This window comes from Zonotrichia leucophrys, chromosome 13 (genome assembly GCF_028769735.1).
Source record: "Zonotrichia leucophrys gambelii isolate GWCS_2022_RI chromosome 13, RI_Zleu_2.0, whole genome shotgun sequence".
NCBI lineage: Eukaryota > Metazoa > Chordata > Aves > Passeriformes > Passerellidae > Zonotrichia > Zonotrichia leucophrys.
Genome location: NC_088183.1, coordinates 17,621,076 through 17,639,841, shown reverse-complemented (window position 1 = coordinate 17,639,841; position 18,766 = coordinate 17,621,076). Strand labels below are relative to the sequence as shown.

At 48.6% G+C, this 18,766-nt stretch overlaps 1 protein-coding gene across 2 annotated transcripts in view; it reads left to right on the top strand.

Moving 5' to 3' along the window:
• FGF18 (fibroblast growth factor 18) overlaps positions 1-17,989 on the top strand; it is a 63,421-nt gene extending 45,432 nt beyond the window's left edge. The window contains exons 4-5 of one of the 2 annotated variants that reach the window (XM_064724924.1): positions 1,838-1,944; positions 17,025-17,989. In XM_064724924.1, coding sequence (XP_064580994.1) covers positions 1,838-1,944; positions 17,025-17,291 — 374 coding nt within the window. In that variant the 3' untranslated portion in view covers positions 17,292-17,989. Of the gene's footprint in view, positions 1-1,837; positions 1,945-14,679; positions 14,751-17,024 lie in introns of those variants that run through there. The other variant, XM_064724925.1, reaches the window with a different exon arrangement.
• Positions 17,990-18,766: the final 777 nt, after the last annotated feature.

Genomic DNA, 18,766 nt, shown 5'->3' with positions numbered 1-18,766 from the left:
CAAAGTGGGCAGCACCCAGTTGTTGCTTCAGGCTACTCTCCATCACAGGTACCTAAACCCATGAGGTGTTTCTGAAAAACTTCCATAAATATCCATATCTGTGCATGATTGCAAGTGATATCCTGCTGTAATACAGACATAATCCCACTTGCTGTCAGAAAGCAGTTATAATTTAAATATCCCCTGTGATAACAGGTTTAACAAATAGATCTAAATAAATGTAAGCAGCTAGTAACTGGAAACCCTTGAACTTACAGATGTGACTGAGCTGTGAGGGGAAAATTGTTTAGGGCCCTTGTGAGTTCAAGGTCTGTGATATTTGCACTGCTGCAGAAGCCAAAAGCTGACTTTACAAGTGGGAAAAATATTAATGTGTTTAAATGAAACAAACTCCTATTTCTATCCCCATGGCAAATCCTTACAATGAACATATTTGCTCTTAGAGGGCTTTAAAGTTTGAAATATGAATGCCAAAAAGAATGTGACTTTTTGCAGCACAGATCAAACATTCTCCAGAGTTTGGCAAAAGCTGTATTTCTACGGTGGGGCTCAGCACTCACAGGCATGAGTATTTCCAGAGCAGGAGCGTGGAGCTGCACTTGCTGACACTCACACATTCTTGCATTGTGTTTCAACCATGTCTCCTTTCTCCTCCTCCATGGCGGGGATGGATCTGAACCAAAATGTCCAGTCTGCCTGTTCCTGCCTCTCTGGGGAAATTCCTGGAATCTGAATCTTGAGCATGACTGGAATTTGTGTTTAGATTAGAGATGGAGTAAAAGGCTGGGTTTGGATCTGTCTGGGGTTTTGAGATGATGATGATGATGATGGCAGCACGCTGCTTGTCTGGGTGCCAGCCTGACCCCTTCTGCAGGTACAGCTGTGGCAGAGCAGGGCATTTATGGAGATGCAGCAGGAATCTGTCCTCTACCCTGGCTTCTGCTGCAAACCAGCTCTGGCACCAATACCCTGCAAGACACTGAGATTGGCCACATTTCTCCCAGCTAGAGCTGGACACCTCAGTCTGGTCTGCCAGAAAGAAATTTCTAACCTCCTGGATGCACAACAAGGCATGGAGGACATGTGCAGGGTGGGTGTGCATCAGACAGAACAAGCAGTGCCAGATTTCTCCCTGCTGGCTGTTGTGGTGACCTTCAGGAGGTCACTGTAATGTTTTGCACTGGAGTGTGTGGCTGAACCACTTCTGTGCAGGGTATGAAGGCTGCTGGCTGTGGGGAAAGGATTTTCTTTCTCGTCATGCTACTCTTTCATCTTCATGAGAATAAAATCCACGTTTTAGCCTCCAAGAACCCTCCTGCAGCATGAAGGAGAGCGTTGTCATTGGAACAGCCTGCCCGGGGCAGTGGTGGCATCACCATCACCAGAGGTGTTTAAAAGCCATGTAGATGTGACACCTGGGGACAGGGTGTGGTGGTGGCCTCAACAGTGCTGGAGGAACAGTTTTGCACTTGATGATCTCAGAGGTTTTTTCCAACATAAGTAATTCTCTGGTTCTATTAACACTGAGCTAATATTGCTGGTGATGGTGGAGTTGGTGTGACAAATGGAGCCCACACGTGTTATATTGTGTTTATTGTTGGTTATTCTGTGGTTAAGCAGCTTTAAATCTGGGGTATCTGTGTGGGAGTGACTGGAGAGGTGTCAGTCCTGCACCGAGCCACGAGCTCGGCCCCTGGTGCTCCCTGGGGCTGTGCCCTGCAGGGCACCTGGGCATGGTGTGGTCCAGCTGGGCACTGGGACAGTGCCCAGGGACTCTGCACCCTGTGCCTTCATGGACCACATGGGTAAATGCTTTCTTTTCTTCTTCCTTTCCAAGCCCAGCTTCTAGTGGAAACAGACACTTTCGGAAGTCAAGTCCGGATCAAAGGGAAGGAGACAGATTTCTACCTTTGCATGAACAGGAAAGGCAAGCTAGTGGGGAAGGTAAGTGTTTCCTATTAATTCATCTGTAATCTGAGTGTTACCTTGAGCAGCTTCCTCAAGGCTGTAATGCTGTGTTTGAGCCCTGTCTGTCAGCCTCAGATGAGGAGCAGGACGGCGAATGTGGGGTTTGCAGGGAAGCTTTTGCTCTCCCAGGGGTCCCCCCACGCTGCAGAGGAGCCCTGCAGCCTCACAGGGCTCTCCAGTGCTGCTGCAGGTGTGCTTGGGGTTGTGCCTCATGTGAGGTGTCACCTTAGCATCCCAGTGCCACGGCCACCTCCACAGCACCTTCCTCACCTGACCTTTCTTTGGGGGGACATTCAGATATGAATTTCCCCCAGAATTCCTTTTGGGAAGAATTCAGAGTAGAAGGGCAGGCAGAGCACTGTGCTGTGGTTTGTGCTGGGCAGCAGAAAGCTCCTTCCTGCTCTCCAGGAGCCAGGGACTGGCATGGCACAGCCAGGGCTGGAATCTGAACATTGGGGGTTGCCTCCCCAATGGAAGCATGTAACAAATTACATGTTATTAACAGTGTGTTCACCCCTTCAGCCCAACTTGTGTGCTGAAGTAGTATTTTTGTAGTTCACACAGTCCTTCTTTATTGCTGGAAAGGCTGGAGGCTTGCTAACCAGGAAGAGGCTTGTGCAAAGCTGAAGTGCCATCAAAAAATAAATGTCAAATAGAATATTCCAGCCTTCTAACCTTGGTTGCGCTCACTTTGCACCTCCAGGAGCTCAAATCGAGCATCTTTGTGGCTGTGAAAAATGGAAGCAGAGTTTTTTTTTAGTCAAGGCAGTGAAAGCCATGCTCCCAAACAGAAACCAGAGATCAAATGGCTCTGATGAAAAAATGTTTACTGTTGTGGTCCCAGGAGTGACACCTGTGGGACACTGCCTTTCCTCTTCCACTTGTGCTTCCTTGGGGATCAGATGCTCTGTGGAGCCTAAGACCAGGTTATTTGCTGCTAGCCAAGGCCCTGTGCCTGACCTGCTTTGGAGCTTCCTGTCGAGGCAAGAGGCATCCAGGGCACTGCTTCAATCAGGGGGAAATGGAAATTAGCACTCTGAGAGGGCTGGGGCAAAGCAGCCAATTGTCTCTGCTTCCTGCACTTGTGTTACCACCCTGCATAGGACCCCATTGTTTGGTCTTGGACAGGGAAATTATTTTAACTGGTTTTAAACCATGTTGGATGCTTTTGAAGGTTGCATTGGACACAAACCTACCTTAGATTTTTCTGTGCCCTAATTTTCCATCCTTTAAATGTGATCACAGCATTTTCCGCAGATCTGAGCATTTTCCCCAGAAGTGTTGTAAGGATAATGTTGTTAATGTTTATGAGGTGCTGATGCCAGTCATGGAGACCTTAGAAGCACTCAGGTGGGGTAAATTGAGCACAAAATCTTAGAAAAATCCTTTTCCTTCAGCAGACCTTGCCCCAGGTGAGTCAGCAGTGGCACAGGGCAGCCCACAGCCTTTCCTGTTCTGAATGGAGTGGCCAGGAGCATCTTGGCAAAATCAGGATGCTCCTGGGCACTCAGTTTTTCCAAATATACCATATATTTATATGGAGTGTGTATTTAAGGCTCATCCCTTGATTTGGCCCACTGGGCACTGAGGCAGGACACTTGTTTCACTTGTCACCTTTCAGGGAGTGTGAACCTCTACCCACTTCCCCGTATGCTTTTCATGCTTTTCAGGGTGTTAAGCTGGCAAATGTTTTGTTACAAAGAATAAATAAGTCTGTTCTTGTAAATACTGCTGCCCTCCCAGCCCAGGCTGTGACAATTTCCCAAAGCAGCCGAGCTGGGCTGGAGGGAAGGCGACGCTGGGCAGGAAAATGTTCCAGACGTGTTGCCCATATTAACAGCTCCTCATGAGCAACAAAAGAAAACAATAGCATGTCTTCTTGATACCAAAGAGTGTGGTTTTAATTAGTGTCATGGTTTCAGCTCTCTTTGTGGCAAGAGTTTGAGGGAATGCGTTTTAGCCTGAATGCTCTAAACAGCCAGTAAACCCCAAGGAAAACATGAGATAAAAGTTACGCCTGGGCTTATACAAATATTTAAGTTCAGTCTGGGGGTGGAGGGGAATGAAGCCCATGGAGTGATTGTTCCATGGTTGTCCTGCTATGTTCATTTGGCAGGAGAGGAGCCATGGGACCAATCCGGGCCTGTCCTCTGCTCGTTTCCAATTGCCTTGCACTGCAGAATCCCCAACCAGACCAGCACATGCCATCTGGCTTTGTTCTCCTCCTCACTCAGCAATTTTGGATCCCCCCCAGTTGAAAATCTGCTTTGAATTTAGCCCCTTTTGTGTCCCATAATCACCTACAAAGAGTGCCACGGTCAGGAGCAGGTTGTTGTTCTCAGCTGGAACTCATGATGAACACAAGAGCTCCAGAGGTGGACAGGGCTTTTCCCCACCTTGGAGCTGGCTGTGCTGCAGGGAAGCAGATTAACCCCCCGGGGGTGAGAAGAGCAGCCTTTGTGTCCTTGTTTCTGATGATTTCCCAGCAGAGCCCTCGGATGGAGCCTGCTCAGGAGCCCCAAACCTTGTGGGTTTTGCCTGTCTCAGGTGCTGCTGTGTGTGTCCACAGGCAGCAGTGACCAAAGGGCTGGGAGCTGCTTTGGGCAGGCTCCTGACTCTGTTAGAACAGCAGCTGCTGCGGTCACTGGTGTTCTGGGATGCTTTGGAAAACGAGACAGGGGATGTGTTGTACAGCAGTCACTTCTCTGTCACAGGTAAGCAGCACCTGGGGAAAACAAACTAGAGTGTGTTTTTTGTGGATTCTTGGTGCTGTTTTGAAGAAGGCCCAAGAAACATTTAAATTTCTTTCTTTTTACTTCTGCCCATCTGTTTCTTAGACCATGGTGTTTTGGAGCTATATAAAAATTGTAGGTCCTGAGTTTTCTGGTCTTCCTGAGGTTTTCTGTGGACCATTGAACTTTATTATAAAATCACAGAATTTTTGGGGTTGGAAGGGACCTTAAAACTCATCCCATTCCACTCCCTGCCATGGCAGGGACACCTTCCAGTGTCCCAGGCTGCTTCAGCCCCAGTGTCCAGCCTGGCCTTGGGCACTGCCAGGGATCCAGGGACAGCCCCAGCTGCTCTGGGCACCCTGTGCCAGTACCCTCAAAGCAAAGAGTTCCTTCTTTATATCTGGTACTAATTTATCTTCTTTTAGTAAAAGCCATTACTCCCTGTTCTACTGCAACAGGTCCTGCTAAAAGGTTTGTCCCTGTTTTTTTTCACCTTTTTTAAATACTGAAAGGCTGCAATAAGTTCTTCCTAGAGCCCTCTCTTCTCCAGGCTTTATGGTGGAATCACACTATGGTGGAATCAGGAGAGAGATGAAAATATGAAAATTCAGAACAAGAACGCCAGCTGCTTTTCTGAGAAACTTTTTTGTCTTTAAAAAAAATTACTAAACCTGTTTATTTATATCAGGCTTTTTACAAACACAAGGGGAAGAGGACTCAGAGGTGCAGTTCTTCTTCAAAGGAGAGGCACAATGTGACTTGTCCACTTGTGACAAGTCATCTAGAACACAACAACTCTGAATATTGGCAGTAATTCACTGTTAGAGGCAAAGAGGAGCTGATGGTCTCTTTGGAGGTGCTCTTGAGCTTCTAACTGGTTCTCCTGGGGAGTCCTTCTGTGTTTTCTCTCTCTGCCTCAGCTTCTCTTATCTCATGCATTTGCACTGAGATGGTTTGTGTTTGCTGAAGGCTGGCAAGGGTAAGTCACTGAAGTCTCCCAGAGTGAGGAGCAGCCTGGGCTGAGCAGGTGGCTCTTACCTGAGCTGGGCTCCAGCTGCTCTTGCTGAGCCTGTCCTTACACACATCCAGCTTCCTAGAACTGCAGGATGCTGCAGAGATTGCCTTTCCCTGCCCTGTGCCATCCTCTGCCAGGGGAACATTTGCAGTCAGGAGTCTGTGTGAAGCCTGAAGCACCAAAGGATGGACAGAGCCTGCCTTTCTTTTGGGCACAGCCAGGGTGGGTGGCTGCTGCATGGGGAGCAGAGCAGAGCATCTCCTGAGCCCAGCACTGCCTCCAGTGAAGTTCCCTGACACCCCCTGAGGGATGAGGCAGTCTGGTCAATGCTGGTGCTCAGGCTGCAGCAGGTATCTGTGGGGAGGGTTCTTCACACTCCCACCTTCTCTCAAAGATCCTCAGTGATATGGTGTCCACACACTCCCAAAATCATGGTAGTATTGGGGGCATATAGGGGCATTATTTTTGTAAAAGCATTTTAATGGGTTTGATTTTATTCCTCCATTCTCTGAGCTGAATGTGAGCAGGGGCAAAAGCTGTTTGGTGAAGGGTAGGAGGCTGTGGGCAGCTGTGTGGCTGAGGCAGAGCTCCAGACCGGTGACAGATCCTTTGGGTGCCTCCTGGGGATGTGTCCCTGGCACCACGTCTGCAGCACTGGGGCCCTCCCAGCACCGCAGTGTTGAGCTTTGGCCCCAGGCACAGCCCAGCTCCTGAACAAAAGCTGTGCCAGCCAAAGCCTGGCTGTGCCAGGGCCACGCCATTGGCACAGGGGACAGGAGGTGTCACGGCCAGGCTGGCCACCAGTGCCTCTCCCAGCCTGGCCCGCACCACTGTGCTGGTGCCACTCACAGCAGAGACCTGCCTCTCAGACACAGCATTTCTGCTGGTGTGATAACTGCTTTCCAAGCCAATATATTTCTTAATGTTACCAGAAAGTTGCTAATACCATATGGCAAGGCTCTCTGTATTTTTGCAGGACAACAAACAAATTGTTGCTAGATGCCAGACTGCTCTGGCAGAGCTTTATCACTGATGCCTGCCAGCAGTAGCCTTTAGGGGATAGTAATAATTTGGAGTTGTTTACATTACAGCTTTAAAATAGGGGTTTTCTTGAGGCATGTGTGTGTTTAGTCAGGAAAGTTGGCTAAAAAAACTCTTGACAGCATCAAAGACTGAAGGTGCCCACTGTGGCCTGTAAATGTGCTCTTGGCCCCTGAAACCCTCTAGCCCCATGGCAGAAGGAGCTGTGGAGGCTTCAGCAGGAGCCTCCCTGTGTAGGGAAGGAGACTCACCTGGGTGGGAGACACCCCAGGATCCTCCAAAGCCTTTCTGCGGTACCTGGAGCAGGTTTTCATCAGTTGGCTTTGGCTGGGAGTGAGGTTAAGCTTTCTTGAAAAGCTGTCTTTGAAAAGCTGCTGGTGGAGAAGCAGTTCCTCACTGCAGGGCCGGGGGCTGAGGTGAGGACACTCCAGGATGAGCCCTGAGCCCAGTGCCCTCCACATGCCCCAGTCCTGTGTGACATCTGGGTGCCAGTGCTCCTGTGCCTGCCGTGCCAGGGCCATCCTGGCAGCCAGGGGTGCTGTAAAGGTGTCAGGAGGTGTGTGGAGAGGGCAGGGGCACCCCGGGGTTGCAGTTTGGAACTCTGGTGCAGTACATGAGGTGTTTGCCCTCCTCAGCTTGTATATTTAAAACCACACCTAACTGCATCTTGGATTTGGGGCAGAACTCTAAGTTTCACTGGAGTTTGATGCTTATCCAGGATTTTTCCAGGAGTTGCTCAGTATTCGGGTTGCTTGAAAGGGGCTTGTAAAACCTTACATTTTTGAATGCTGAATTTGCAACATAAACATGAGCAGAATTGGTGGGGTGTCAGGTTTAATAGCACGTGTTTTGTGGATCTCTCTGTGACATGCTCAGCCATAAACCATTCCAACTTGGCATCTCATGCAAAAGCAGAACTTGACATGGCTTTTGCTGGGGATCAGATCTCGTTTGGAACTGCAGTCTGGGTCTTCACTCTCCTGTGAGGTTTTTTTTTAGTTTAAGTCATCTAAATAAACACATGCACTGGACCCTGAAGCCAAGCAGCTTTGGACATTGCCATACTTAGGACAGGGAGACCTCATCCGGAATTGTCTCAAGTGTCCAAAAATCTGGAATCAGAGCCTGCAGGATTGCAAAGGTCTTAAAAACAATGAGATGACAAAACCACTTTTATTTCGGTTGGGCCATCAGAATCTTCTGCATTTACCTGATCAGGCTTTTTTCCCTGCAACCTGTGGAAAAAAAAATGAATTATTTTTCTGAAAATTTAGAAGCTGAGAGTCTCATGAAATTAAAAGTGGAAGTGGAAGCTAAACCACCCTCCTCCATTTTCAGACCCCAAACTTCATTGAGAAGCTGGAGATGAGCTGCAAGAAGGGACCTGAGGGTCCTGGTCCATGGCCAGTTGGATCTGAGTCAGCAGTGCTCTGGAACCAGGAGGGACATCCCTGTCCTGGGGACACCAGGGGCAAGGGAGGGATTGTCCCGCTCTGCTCTGGGCTGGGGCAGCCTCACCTCCAGTGCTGGGGGGGCAGTTTGGGTGCCCAAAACTGCTTTTATCTATATCTGAACATCTCCAGTTAAGCTTCTCAGCACAGCCGTAATTCTTCAAGTGTTTGCTCTGAAATAAAGCAAACGGTCCTTTTATTAAAAAAAAATAAACATGCTTCATAGTATTATTTTTATGATAAGGACTCGCAGGTACTCTGCTGGGGACGTGAGCACTGTGTGTCCTGGCTGTGTCAGGGCACCAGAGAGCTGTGTAACACATTTACAGGTTTACTGTGTTTCCTCTTTAGGAAATGTCATGTTTCCTTTGGATATTTCTAAGAAGTCCCAGCTCTCACTCAGACTAAGCTTTGCATAGTCAAGGTTCACTTGCAGCCCAAGCTTGTAAGCTTGACCTCTGAATGGTTTCCTTATCCCATGGCTGGAAGGTGTCCATGCCCTTCCAGGGAAGAAAACCATCTTCTTGAAAGCTGTGTGATAATTTAATTTAATCCTTGCTGTCCTCAGGAAGCAAGTGTCACCATAAAGCTGCTGACCTCCTGTCCCCTGTTTTGTGGTGGCTGCAGCTGTGTGTCCTGGTGGACTATTTCAGTTCCCTAAGGTTTAATGTTAATTAAAATTACTGATGGGGATCCCTGAGCCCTGGTCATGCCTTGTCTTGTCTGGGTGGAGAGGGTGCTGCTGAATGCATCTTGTGCTGACAGTTACCAAGTTGGATTTAAATGCTTTCCTCACGGCATTTCATCTCCTAAGTGCAATTTTTTGTTGGTCTTGAGCATCTCTTAAGCTGAGGGTGATGTTTCTTCTAAGCACTACTTAGCAAATACATGGATGTATTTAACTGCAGGAAGGAAGGAAGCAGTGCAGCCTTGTCTCTCTCAAATGGGTGCAGCTGAGATCACCTTCAGGGCACTCCTGCTCCTCAAGGACTGTTTCTCCTTGGCTTGCAGTTTGGTTTTGGAGAGGAGGTGAGAAGACAGAGGCTATTTTTGCAGTGGAGAATAAAACCTGTGCTCTAACAGTAGCAAAAGAGAGTCTATTTGATATGTCAGTTACAGAACTATATTTAAGGTCCAAGAAAAGTAGATTCTGCTTAAATACATTGTTGTTCTTGAGATTCTCTTGCCTTATCTTTTGGGTACCCAAAGATATATGAAGTTTTCCCTAGGGAGGACAAGTCTCAAGCCTTGCATTTTTTGCATAGGGATGGAAGTTGGTCACTCACAGGCTGGAACAAATCTGGATGATAATTTTTTATGGATGGCACTTGATTTGATGATGGATTTCTCTCTTTTCTTAGTAATATGACTTGACATGAAGAGAGCTAATGCCATCCTGCATACAAACAATGACCTTTCTGGTTCTAAATTCCTCCCATTTAAGCTTGCTCCATGGAAAGTGGTGTCACTACTGGAATCTTGGCTGGATGAAATTGCATTTGTTTGAAATGATAACTTACAGTAAGTGTGCATGTTTGTTTAATGTGAATAAATCTGGGACAAACACAACTTGCTATGAGGTCAGCAACTCTTCTAGTCTTGTTATCCTGCTCCACTCATCATCTACACCTGGGTTTTAAACAAATTTTTAAGAAAACATTTCCTGCAGCAACACAACTCTCTGTATCACAGAATCACTGAGGTTGGAGAAGCCCTCCCAGACCACTGAGTCCAAGCTGTGCCTGGTGCCCACTTTGTCTCCAGCCCAGAGCACCTCCAGGCCTTCCTTTGGTACCTCCAGGGTTGGGGACTCTACCTCCATGGGCAGCCCCTTCCCATGTTGAACAAATCACGCCTGATGCCCAGCCTGGATCTCCCCCAGGCCTGAGTCTCTGTCCTCTCATCCTGTCACTTGTCCCCAGAGAGAAGAATGACCCCCACCTTGCTACAATTATATATTGAATTGAAGCCTACATGAAATATACTGCTGCTCTTAGATGGCTTTTATAGAAAGTTCAGGACTGGCCTGTGGAGGCTGGAAATGATTGCTGGAAAAGAGCTCCCAGCAAAGCTCAGCAGAGCCCTTCAGCAGCAGCTTGTGCTTTGTACAGAGGGGTAAAAACACCTTCCCATCCCTTACCACGTGCAGGCCCTCCCAGCTCCCATGGAACTGGACCTGGTGGGTGCAGATAACAGGAGATGCCATAGATCTGCTCAGATATCACATCTGAAACCTGCCTGGGGATTCACACCTCCTGAAGAGCAACAGCTTCCTGCTCCAGGGAACCTGCAGCTTTGAGTTTCCTACATTTTCTCTTGGTTTAATAAAGTTCATTTAAAAAGCAGTTGATACTTCTCCTCATTAAGTACATGCAGCTCTCTGAGATGCAGTTACGAATGTCTGTCAAGGAAATGTGCATCTTTCCAGGTGAAGCCCCCTGGTTTGCCCTGATTCAGGCTGTGGCCACCCTGCTGCAGTATTGGCAGGAGCTGTGGCAGTGACGGAAGGAGCAGGTGAGGAGGCCTGTCCTGGTGTAACCCCAGCCTTGCCTGGTCCAGCCTACAGAGCTTCCCTTCATCTGTGTCCTCCAGTTCATCCTGTGACAGAGAGCTCTCCCAGCAAGGTGGGGGTTACTGAACTTAGTTAGAAAAAGGGAATTTTGGAAGGGAAGGTGGAAGGAAAGAAAAATTTTAAACTGTTCTCTTCCTTCCTCGGTTCCTGCAGCTTGTGTCTGACACAGACAGGCACAGGGCTCTGCCAAGCCTGCATGTCCTGACCCACACATTCAGGACCATGCCCATTTTTGCCTGTTTTGGGGAGGGATGGGGTGTTCCCAGCACATGGGGGCAGCTGGGGGCAAACATGGGCCGGGCTGCTTTGGAACGGGGCCTCTGGAGGGAGATGTGCCCTCCACGGAGCATCTCCTCCGCGAGGTTTTGTGTTACTTCCCTGCCTCGTGAATGCACTTAGATGTCCTGTATACATAATTAACCTCTCTGCTGTGCTGGCAGACACTTTTATTGAACTGCCCATCATGACTCCTAAGTATTTTCCTCGGAGGATTGTGCAGGTTCAGAGGGCAGAAAGCTGGAGGAAACGCGCATGAGGCTGAGTGGCTCTTGGCAGTTATGGATGCAGCTTCCCTGATTTACAGCCTGCTCTAGGAGCAGGAATGTGCATTTGGGTCAAGAGGTGTCTCTGTGGTCAGGATGCTTTGTCATAAATCCAAGATGCTGAGCATCAGGATGATGCTGATGGATCTGTCCTGATAATGCCATAAAGTGCAGGGGATGGCTGAGCACTCAGGCTCACTGCTGTGAGTGAGCAGGTTCTGCCACCCCAGAACTGTGGAACTGTGGGCTCTGGCAGGGCTGTGCTCACCTCCCCATCGTGTTTTCTGACCTTCCTTTAGAAGGGGTGTGTGTGTGTCAAGGGAGAGAGGGGCAGTGCTAAAAGCTGTGACAGTAACCCTGCTCCTGTATTGCCTCCTTCCACTTGGGATTTTCCAAGTCATGTGGAGCAAGTCTAGAGGAGGCTCCAAGCACTGGCCCTCTGGCTTTGAGCTGAGCTTGTGCAAAACTGCAGAGATGGAACTTCTTGAAAGCCTCCTGTCTCTGGCCACTGCTGGGGGATCAGCTCTGTGGCTGCCAGGGGTTATCAGTGGTGTTTGGGGCACCAGCCCTGGCTCCTCAGCTGGGCATCCTTCAGGAGCAGCTCACAGGGAGTGCTGAGCCGTGCTGCTCCTAGAAACCCAAGCCTTCTCTGCTGTCACTGCTGTGAAATTTAGGAGACACAAGATGGGATTTCGTCCGTGTGATGCAGTGGGTGAATCTAACAGTGTCATTGTCCGAGGGGACTTCAGCAGCCCTTTGAAATGATTGCTGAGCTCAGTGGGTGTGCCTCACACCTGGGGGTGGCATGAAAACCAGCACAGTAGGGTACCAGGGCTTGGGAGCCCCCTCTGTGTGCCTGTGTGTGGAGGGAGAGAGAAGGATGGGTGCAGGAAGGGTCCCTTTTCAGCGGTTTTCCTTGTAAAAGCCTGGATGTGTGAACCTCTTGGAAACCTTTTGCTTGGGTGGTAGCTTTCCCTACTCCAGGATTTTTGGGAGGCGGGGTCTTGCTTCCCTCGCAGAGGGAGATGCTCTCCATTGTACGGAGGGCTGGTGTCACCACAGTTTGACTTCGAGCCTGGGGGCTGAGCTGCCGAAAAGGTGATAATTAAACCAGAGCCTCAGCCCCCTCTCACTTGGAGTGCTGAGACTCGCTGTGCCCTGTGCCAAGCCGGCATTTCTGGGATGTCACGGACGCGTTTGGTGGTGGTTGGGTTTTTTTGTTATTTGCAGCACATTACCAGTCGCTCACCCAGACAGCTCCTAAATACAGCAGCACTTGAGGAGAGGAAGTATTTTAACCTAAGCTTAGCTAACTCCGATCTTTGCAAACAGAGAAACTTCTCCGTTCTGGAGGCTTCTCTCCCCGCTCCTCGCTGTTACCCCAGCTGCTGCCGGAGCTCATTGTTGCTGTGAGAGCCGAGGGAAGTTTGGATTTCCCGGGGCCAGATTTGTGAAGCGTAAATGAGAAAACCTTTCCCGGCCCCGTGTGCCACCCAGAGCTGCTCAGGTGGCTGGGCTGGCTGCGGGGAGCGCGGGGGCTGCACCTGCTGATGCTTTGGCTCGGGCTGGTGGCACAGAGCGGCCGCGAATCCCTCCTGAGCCGCAAGCTGTTCGTGGCAGGAATGCCTCGCTCCGAGGAGCTCTCCTGCCACGACAACAAAGAGCTCTTTGATCCTTTCCATTTGGAGAACTTAAAACGAGAAAGCCAAACTACAATAAGACCAAGTTGGGTCATAAAAGGAGAGCAGGAGCACCAAAGCGCTCCGGAGTGTAATTGTAGAAGCAGCAAATGCTTTGGCACTTAATTCTGCTTTAGTGTCAGTTGAACATGTTTCACGTTTAAGACTGGAGAGCCCCTCACCAAATGCTCTGCACAAACAATCCGGGGCTGCTCCTCGGTGTGCTCGGAGAGCCCCGGCCCGGCGCGGCCCCTGCGCTCGGCTGGCTGGAGCGGGCTCACGGTGAGAAACCCTCCTCGAACCCCTCAGTGCAGGGTGAGCCCGGGCTGCCGCTGCTGCAACCCTGCCCTGCACAAACCCTGGCACCACCCAGCTCCCTGCCTGTGCTGGGCACTGCCCCAGTGCCAGCGGGGCTGCTCCCCAGGCCTGTTCAGGAGATGCTCTGCTGGAGCCAGCCCTGGGCGCTGCTCAGGCTGCGCTTTCCCCTCGCTCTGCACAGACCTGGGCCACGCCCCAGAGCTTTCCCTGGAAGGTGGCATTTAGATCAGGCATTTTATCAGAAATTTGGCTAACAGATACCACATCTTCCCAAAGTTATTGGACTGTGTTTAAACAAAAACATGCTCTGAATGATTTCTTTGCAAAGAACTGACCTGCCAGGTGGCACAGCCTTGTTGCATGGCCAGGCAGCAGCCCCTTGGCCAACCCCAACAATTTGGTGTCTGACTTGCAGAGAGCCTTTGCAGGAGCAGGGTTGTGCCTCTGCTGTGTCCTGCTCTGAGCATGGATGGAGCTGCTGCCAGTGGGATGATGAGGCCAAAAGGCAGGAGCAGCCAGTGGGGCACATGAGGGGCACAGGAAGCCCTCATTCCTGCTGTGGAGGGGACAGGGATGTGGGGCTGGCTGTGGGACTTCCTCTGTCCCGTGGCCAGGCCATTACACTGGGCCAGACAGCCCCTGTGCAGCTCTGAGACTTTCAAGAATTTCTTTACTGTCAAGAATCAGTTGAAAACACAAAGCTCTGTGTTTTGGAGAGTGAGGGCTCTGCATGGCCCATCCCTGTGTGTATGAAATGTGGCTTGGCAGCAGCTCCCAGCTGCGTTGGTGACAGAGGGTGCAGCCCTGGGTTGGTTGCACCAGGAGCTCCTGGGGAAGGGTGAGCCTGTGGCTGGACCAGGGAGTGATGCTTGGCTAAAGCTGTCTCCCTTTTCTCTTGCACCCCCCTCTCTTTGGAGGAGTGAGGGGATGGCTGACCGACCCCCAAACACCCAAGAAATGTTTTGCTATGGCTCAAGTAGGAAACTGATTAAATTTTAAATGTTGGGCACCTGATGCTTAAAAATTACTGAAAACCCTCACAAATTGATTTTTCCCCTAATAGATTGCTGTGAGTACAGTTCTTCATGGTGTAGGTAACTTGTGTGAATGATTTATCCTGTTGGGGATTATAAAAGAAACTGTAAAATTATCTTGTCAGTATTTGAAAATCATTTGTGTGTCTGTGACGTGTCTTAGCACATACAGGAATGCTCTGTTTGGGGAAGTGAGGTCCTTATCCTGATTTATCTCTAGGTACTTGTAAATGCTGCTGTAATTTCATGTTATCAAACCATTTAGCTCTTCCTCTTCCAGAACGAAGTTATTTTATCTCATGCACCTTGTTTACTTCAAATTAGCCCTGAGGTTGGCCTGAAGTTGCACCTTGTTATTCCTCCACCTCCTGTCTCCGTCTTAGGCTCTGTCGGCAAATTTGAAGGTATAAGTAAATACTTTTTTGTTATTAATAGAATAAGTTCCCCCCTCCTACACACATGTTTTCTTTTCATTCCAGTCTTCATTTTCCGTGAAAAACTGACATTGCAGTAGAAGCAGAACCCTCCCAAATTGCATGAAAAACCCTTAAATCTCCTAGCAACAGGGTCAGGGCTCAAATCCAGTCCCTTCCCACGAGCATGGGGGAACAACCCTTCCAATTACCTGCGGTACGGATCCGGTCGGTTCATAGGCACCTGGCTTTGGGTGGATTTGAATCCCAGCCATGGTATTGTTTAAAAATTCTCCACTCACTGGGGAAGGGTTTGTAGTGGGCTGGGCCCTGAGAAACCTGGAGCTGGTTTTATGGCTTCCCATTGAATTCTGGTGGAACCCTGTGGTGTTGATTGATTTCCCCCTTTGCCACTCATGTGGCTTTGATCAAACCCAGGACTTGTAGAATGACACCCCCAGGAACTGGAATCACTGAGCTTTGCCCAGTTCTGCTGTTCATTAAAGCGTTTGTGAGCTTCCAGTTGGGGATGGTAAAATGAGGACCTTTGTGCCTGTCCTGGATGGAGACTGCTGGTCCTAAGGCAGAGCCCCTCTGCAGGCCCTGGATTAGATCTGTTGGAAGAGTTGCCAGAATTTGCCCTCTTAATGAGACCTTCCCTGGTGCCGAAAGCCTCGAGGTGCTGACTTCATAGCAAACATCACCTTCTGTCACATAGATGGACCCAAAGCTCTGCTGAAGGCATGGAGTCCTGGAGGAATGGCTGGCTCTGGGGGCTGGTGATGACCAGCCATCCTGGCTTTCCTCTGTTGCTGCCTCCTTGTTCTGTGCCTGATGGTTCCCCTGTCGTGTGTGTTTGGGGCTCAGGGGTGCAGGGAAGCCTGTGCGGCATGGCCTGGAGGGGTTCCCTCCTGCTCCATGATTCCCTGCCCTTCCACAAACTGCAGCAAACTCCACAGGGATTGTGCAGCACATTTCAGGATGGCTGACTGGAAGGGCAGGCTGAGCTGTCCTTGGGGGAAGGATGGTGACCATGCAAGGTTTGGCTGCTCACCCCAGCCTTGTGCCCAGAGGGGCCCAAGCAGGGGCTGGGGGCTGAGCAGCTCACGCTGCTGCAGCTTCCCTGCTCCCCCAGGTAAAGTGTTTAGTTTGGTGGGCAGGGTTTCATAGTAGTATATGTAGGCCTGCAGGTCCAAAAAACTCATCTGATATCAGTGGGAAGCTGCATTGGGCTATGATGGAAATCCTTCCTTTGAGTTTGCTGAGCTTTAAATGAAGTCCTGTGTGATGGTTTATATCTACTTATCCTGTCTCTACTCCTGAATATCTTCTGATGCATAAATCAAATCATGTGACATTCTAAGTACAGTTCCAGTGACTCAGCACTTAAAGGGCAAAATGTTTTCTGGCAGAAGGTTATGGTTGAGAAGAATTTCCTTTATGCTCAAGGACTTGAAGATGCAGTTGTGTGATGCTGTCACTCCCTCCAGTGCTGCCTGTGCTGGGTGAGAATCCTGAATGCAGAGATCCTTGTTCTGCCATGTTCAAAGCCCAGTTCTGGGTCTGGTAGGATCTCCAGGCTGAGCTGAGCCCAGTTTGGCTTCAGGGCTCTCCAGGGTCCCAGGCACTGGAGTGGTGCTGGGGACCCCAGTGGCTCCAGCAGCCCTGGAGCACCATGTGTGGTCCATGTGCCAGGGGTTGCCCTGGGATCACATGGAGGAGAGTTTTAAAACTGCTGTGGAGGCTTAGACTGAAGCTTGTCATAATTTTAGTGGGATTTGAGTAGTTGGGGGTGAAAGCCCATGAGGTATTTCAGGAGTGAGGGGTAGAAGGGGAAACGCTGTTGTTTGGGCCATGTGAGATTCTGGGGTTTGGTTTTTTTCTGACTAAGTATGATGTTTCCCTGGCACGAATTCAATTCATCCTCTCTCCCTAAGGGAAGAAAGCAAAGCTGGATGTCTTGCTTTGCTTGCAGTTGAAGGCACTGGACTGGATAAACTTAACTGTTGTCTTTGAAAAAGTTTTCTCCCCTTGGATAAGAGCATTTAAAAAAAAGAAATTATGACCTCACGCTTTCATGCTTTAAAAAAAAAATCTATTTTAGCTGATGCTTGTTATGGCTCTTATTAAGAATGTTTGAACCAAAAAAGAGGTCCAGATGTGATGATTTTATTTATGCCAAATTGGGTTTTGGTCACTGAGCTTGCATTTGGATTATTTATTTTTTCTTTCTTTTTTTTTTTTTTCCTTTTTCAGCCTGATGGCACCAGTAAGGAGTGTGTCTTCATTGAAAAAGTCCTAGAAAACAACTACACGGCACTGATGTCTGCAAAATATTCAGGCTGGTATGTTGGATTCACCAAAAAAGGGAGGCCACGGAAAGGGCCCAAGACCCGGGAAAATCAGCAAGATGTACACTTTATGAAGAGATACCCAAAGGGGCAAATGGAGATACAGAAACCTTTCAAGTACACAACAGTCACCAAGAGGACTAAGAGAATACGACCCACCAACCCCAGCTAAACAGACAAAAATAGTGTCACAATAAGAAACCACAAAAAGAAAAAAAAAAAAAAACTGCACCAGAGGAATATTTTTACATTAAAAATAAGGAAGAAGCTCTATTTTTGTACATTGTGTTTAAAAAAAATAAAAATAAAAAAAATTAATAAAAGACTAGATGGCAAATGCTGGGGAAAGCTGTTCGGGATTTATTGTGACTTGAAAAATGAAATTAACTGCTCTATTTAAATTGACTTCTTGTTGTTGATGACACACAGGTGCTTCTTTTGCTTTTTTTTTGGAAAGGACAACTTCTCAAGCATATCCCCAGAGGGAAAAAAAAAATTATTAAAAATAAAGAAATAAAACCAAAGAAAACCCAAGTTCTTTCCCAAAGTTACTGAGACCCTGCCCCGCCAAGTGCCGGTTGCAGTAATGTATTTATTGCCTGCCCGCCCGCCAGGCCAGGCGGCGGCTGCGGGGCCGGGCCCGCGGAGCTCTCGGCGCACCGACCCTCTGTACCCTCCTGACGACACTGGGAGTCACGGCTCCGTGATCCTGCATCCCGCTCACTTCTGGAGAATGCTGCTAACTACATTCAAGTGACTACAAGATGACCTAGTACACCAATGATAAGGGAATATTTTAAAACCAGCTATATTATATATATTATATATATATAAGCTATTTATTTCACCTCTCTGTATATTGCAGTTCCATGAACCAAGTATTACTGCCTCAACAATTAAAAAAAATTATTTAAAACATATGTACATATTTTTGCTGTTCACACTTCTTTCCCCTCCCTGAGTAGTGTTTTTTAAATGCATATTTATCCTTTATGCGAGGCTGGCAGGAAATGTTCGGGGCAGTTTCCGCACTATAAACTTCATTGCTGATTCTGTAGTTCCTCCTGTTCCTTAATACCATCTTCCTCTTCCTCCCTGGTTGTTGCCACAAGGAAGGGTCTCAGTGGAATGATGGTGGTGGGCTGAGTGTGAGGGAATCCACGCCAGTGTTTTTCAAGAGCGGCACATTTGATACCTTGCAGTCCAAGGAATATTTCCTAAAGCTGTGGCCAAGCAGAAAGTAAACTGGAAAATGAGTATCTGACTGCATTAACACATACTTACGTGTGGCTTGTGGTTCCTTCATTAGAGCTTTTAGAGGGGTTCTTTCTTTCAGCTGTTTAATTCAAAATTGTGCCTTTTAAAACTTGCCCTCAGCCAGATAAATCCCTCTTCCTTGTCCTGCATGGTTCACCTAGCTCATCCAGGAACTTGTTTCCTTGGTCAGTCCAGCCAGCTTTCCTTCCAGGAATTTTGCGCAGGATATGGATGATGTAAAGTGCCCCACAAACTGAAAATGACAAAAAGAAGCAAGATGAAATATCTGACCTCAGATTTTAGCTGGAATGCTGAGGGAGCCCCAGTGGAGTTTTAAGGAGAAGCTTGCTTGGCTTTTCCTTCTCTCTGTCTGCAGACATGGCTACATTC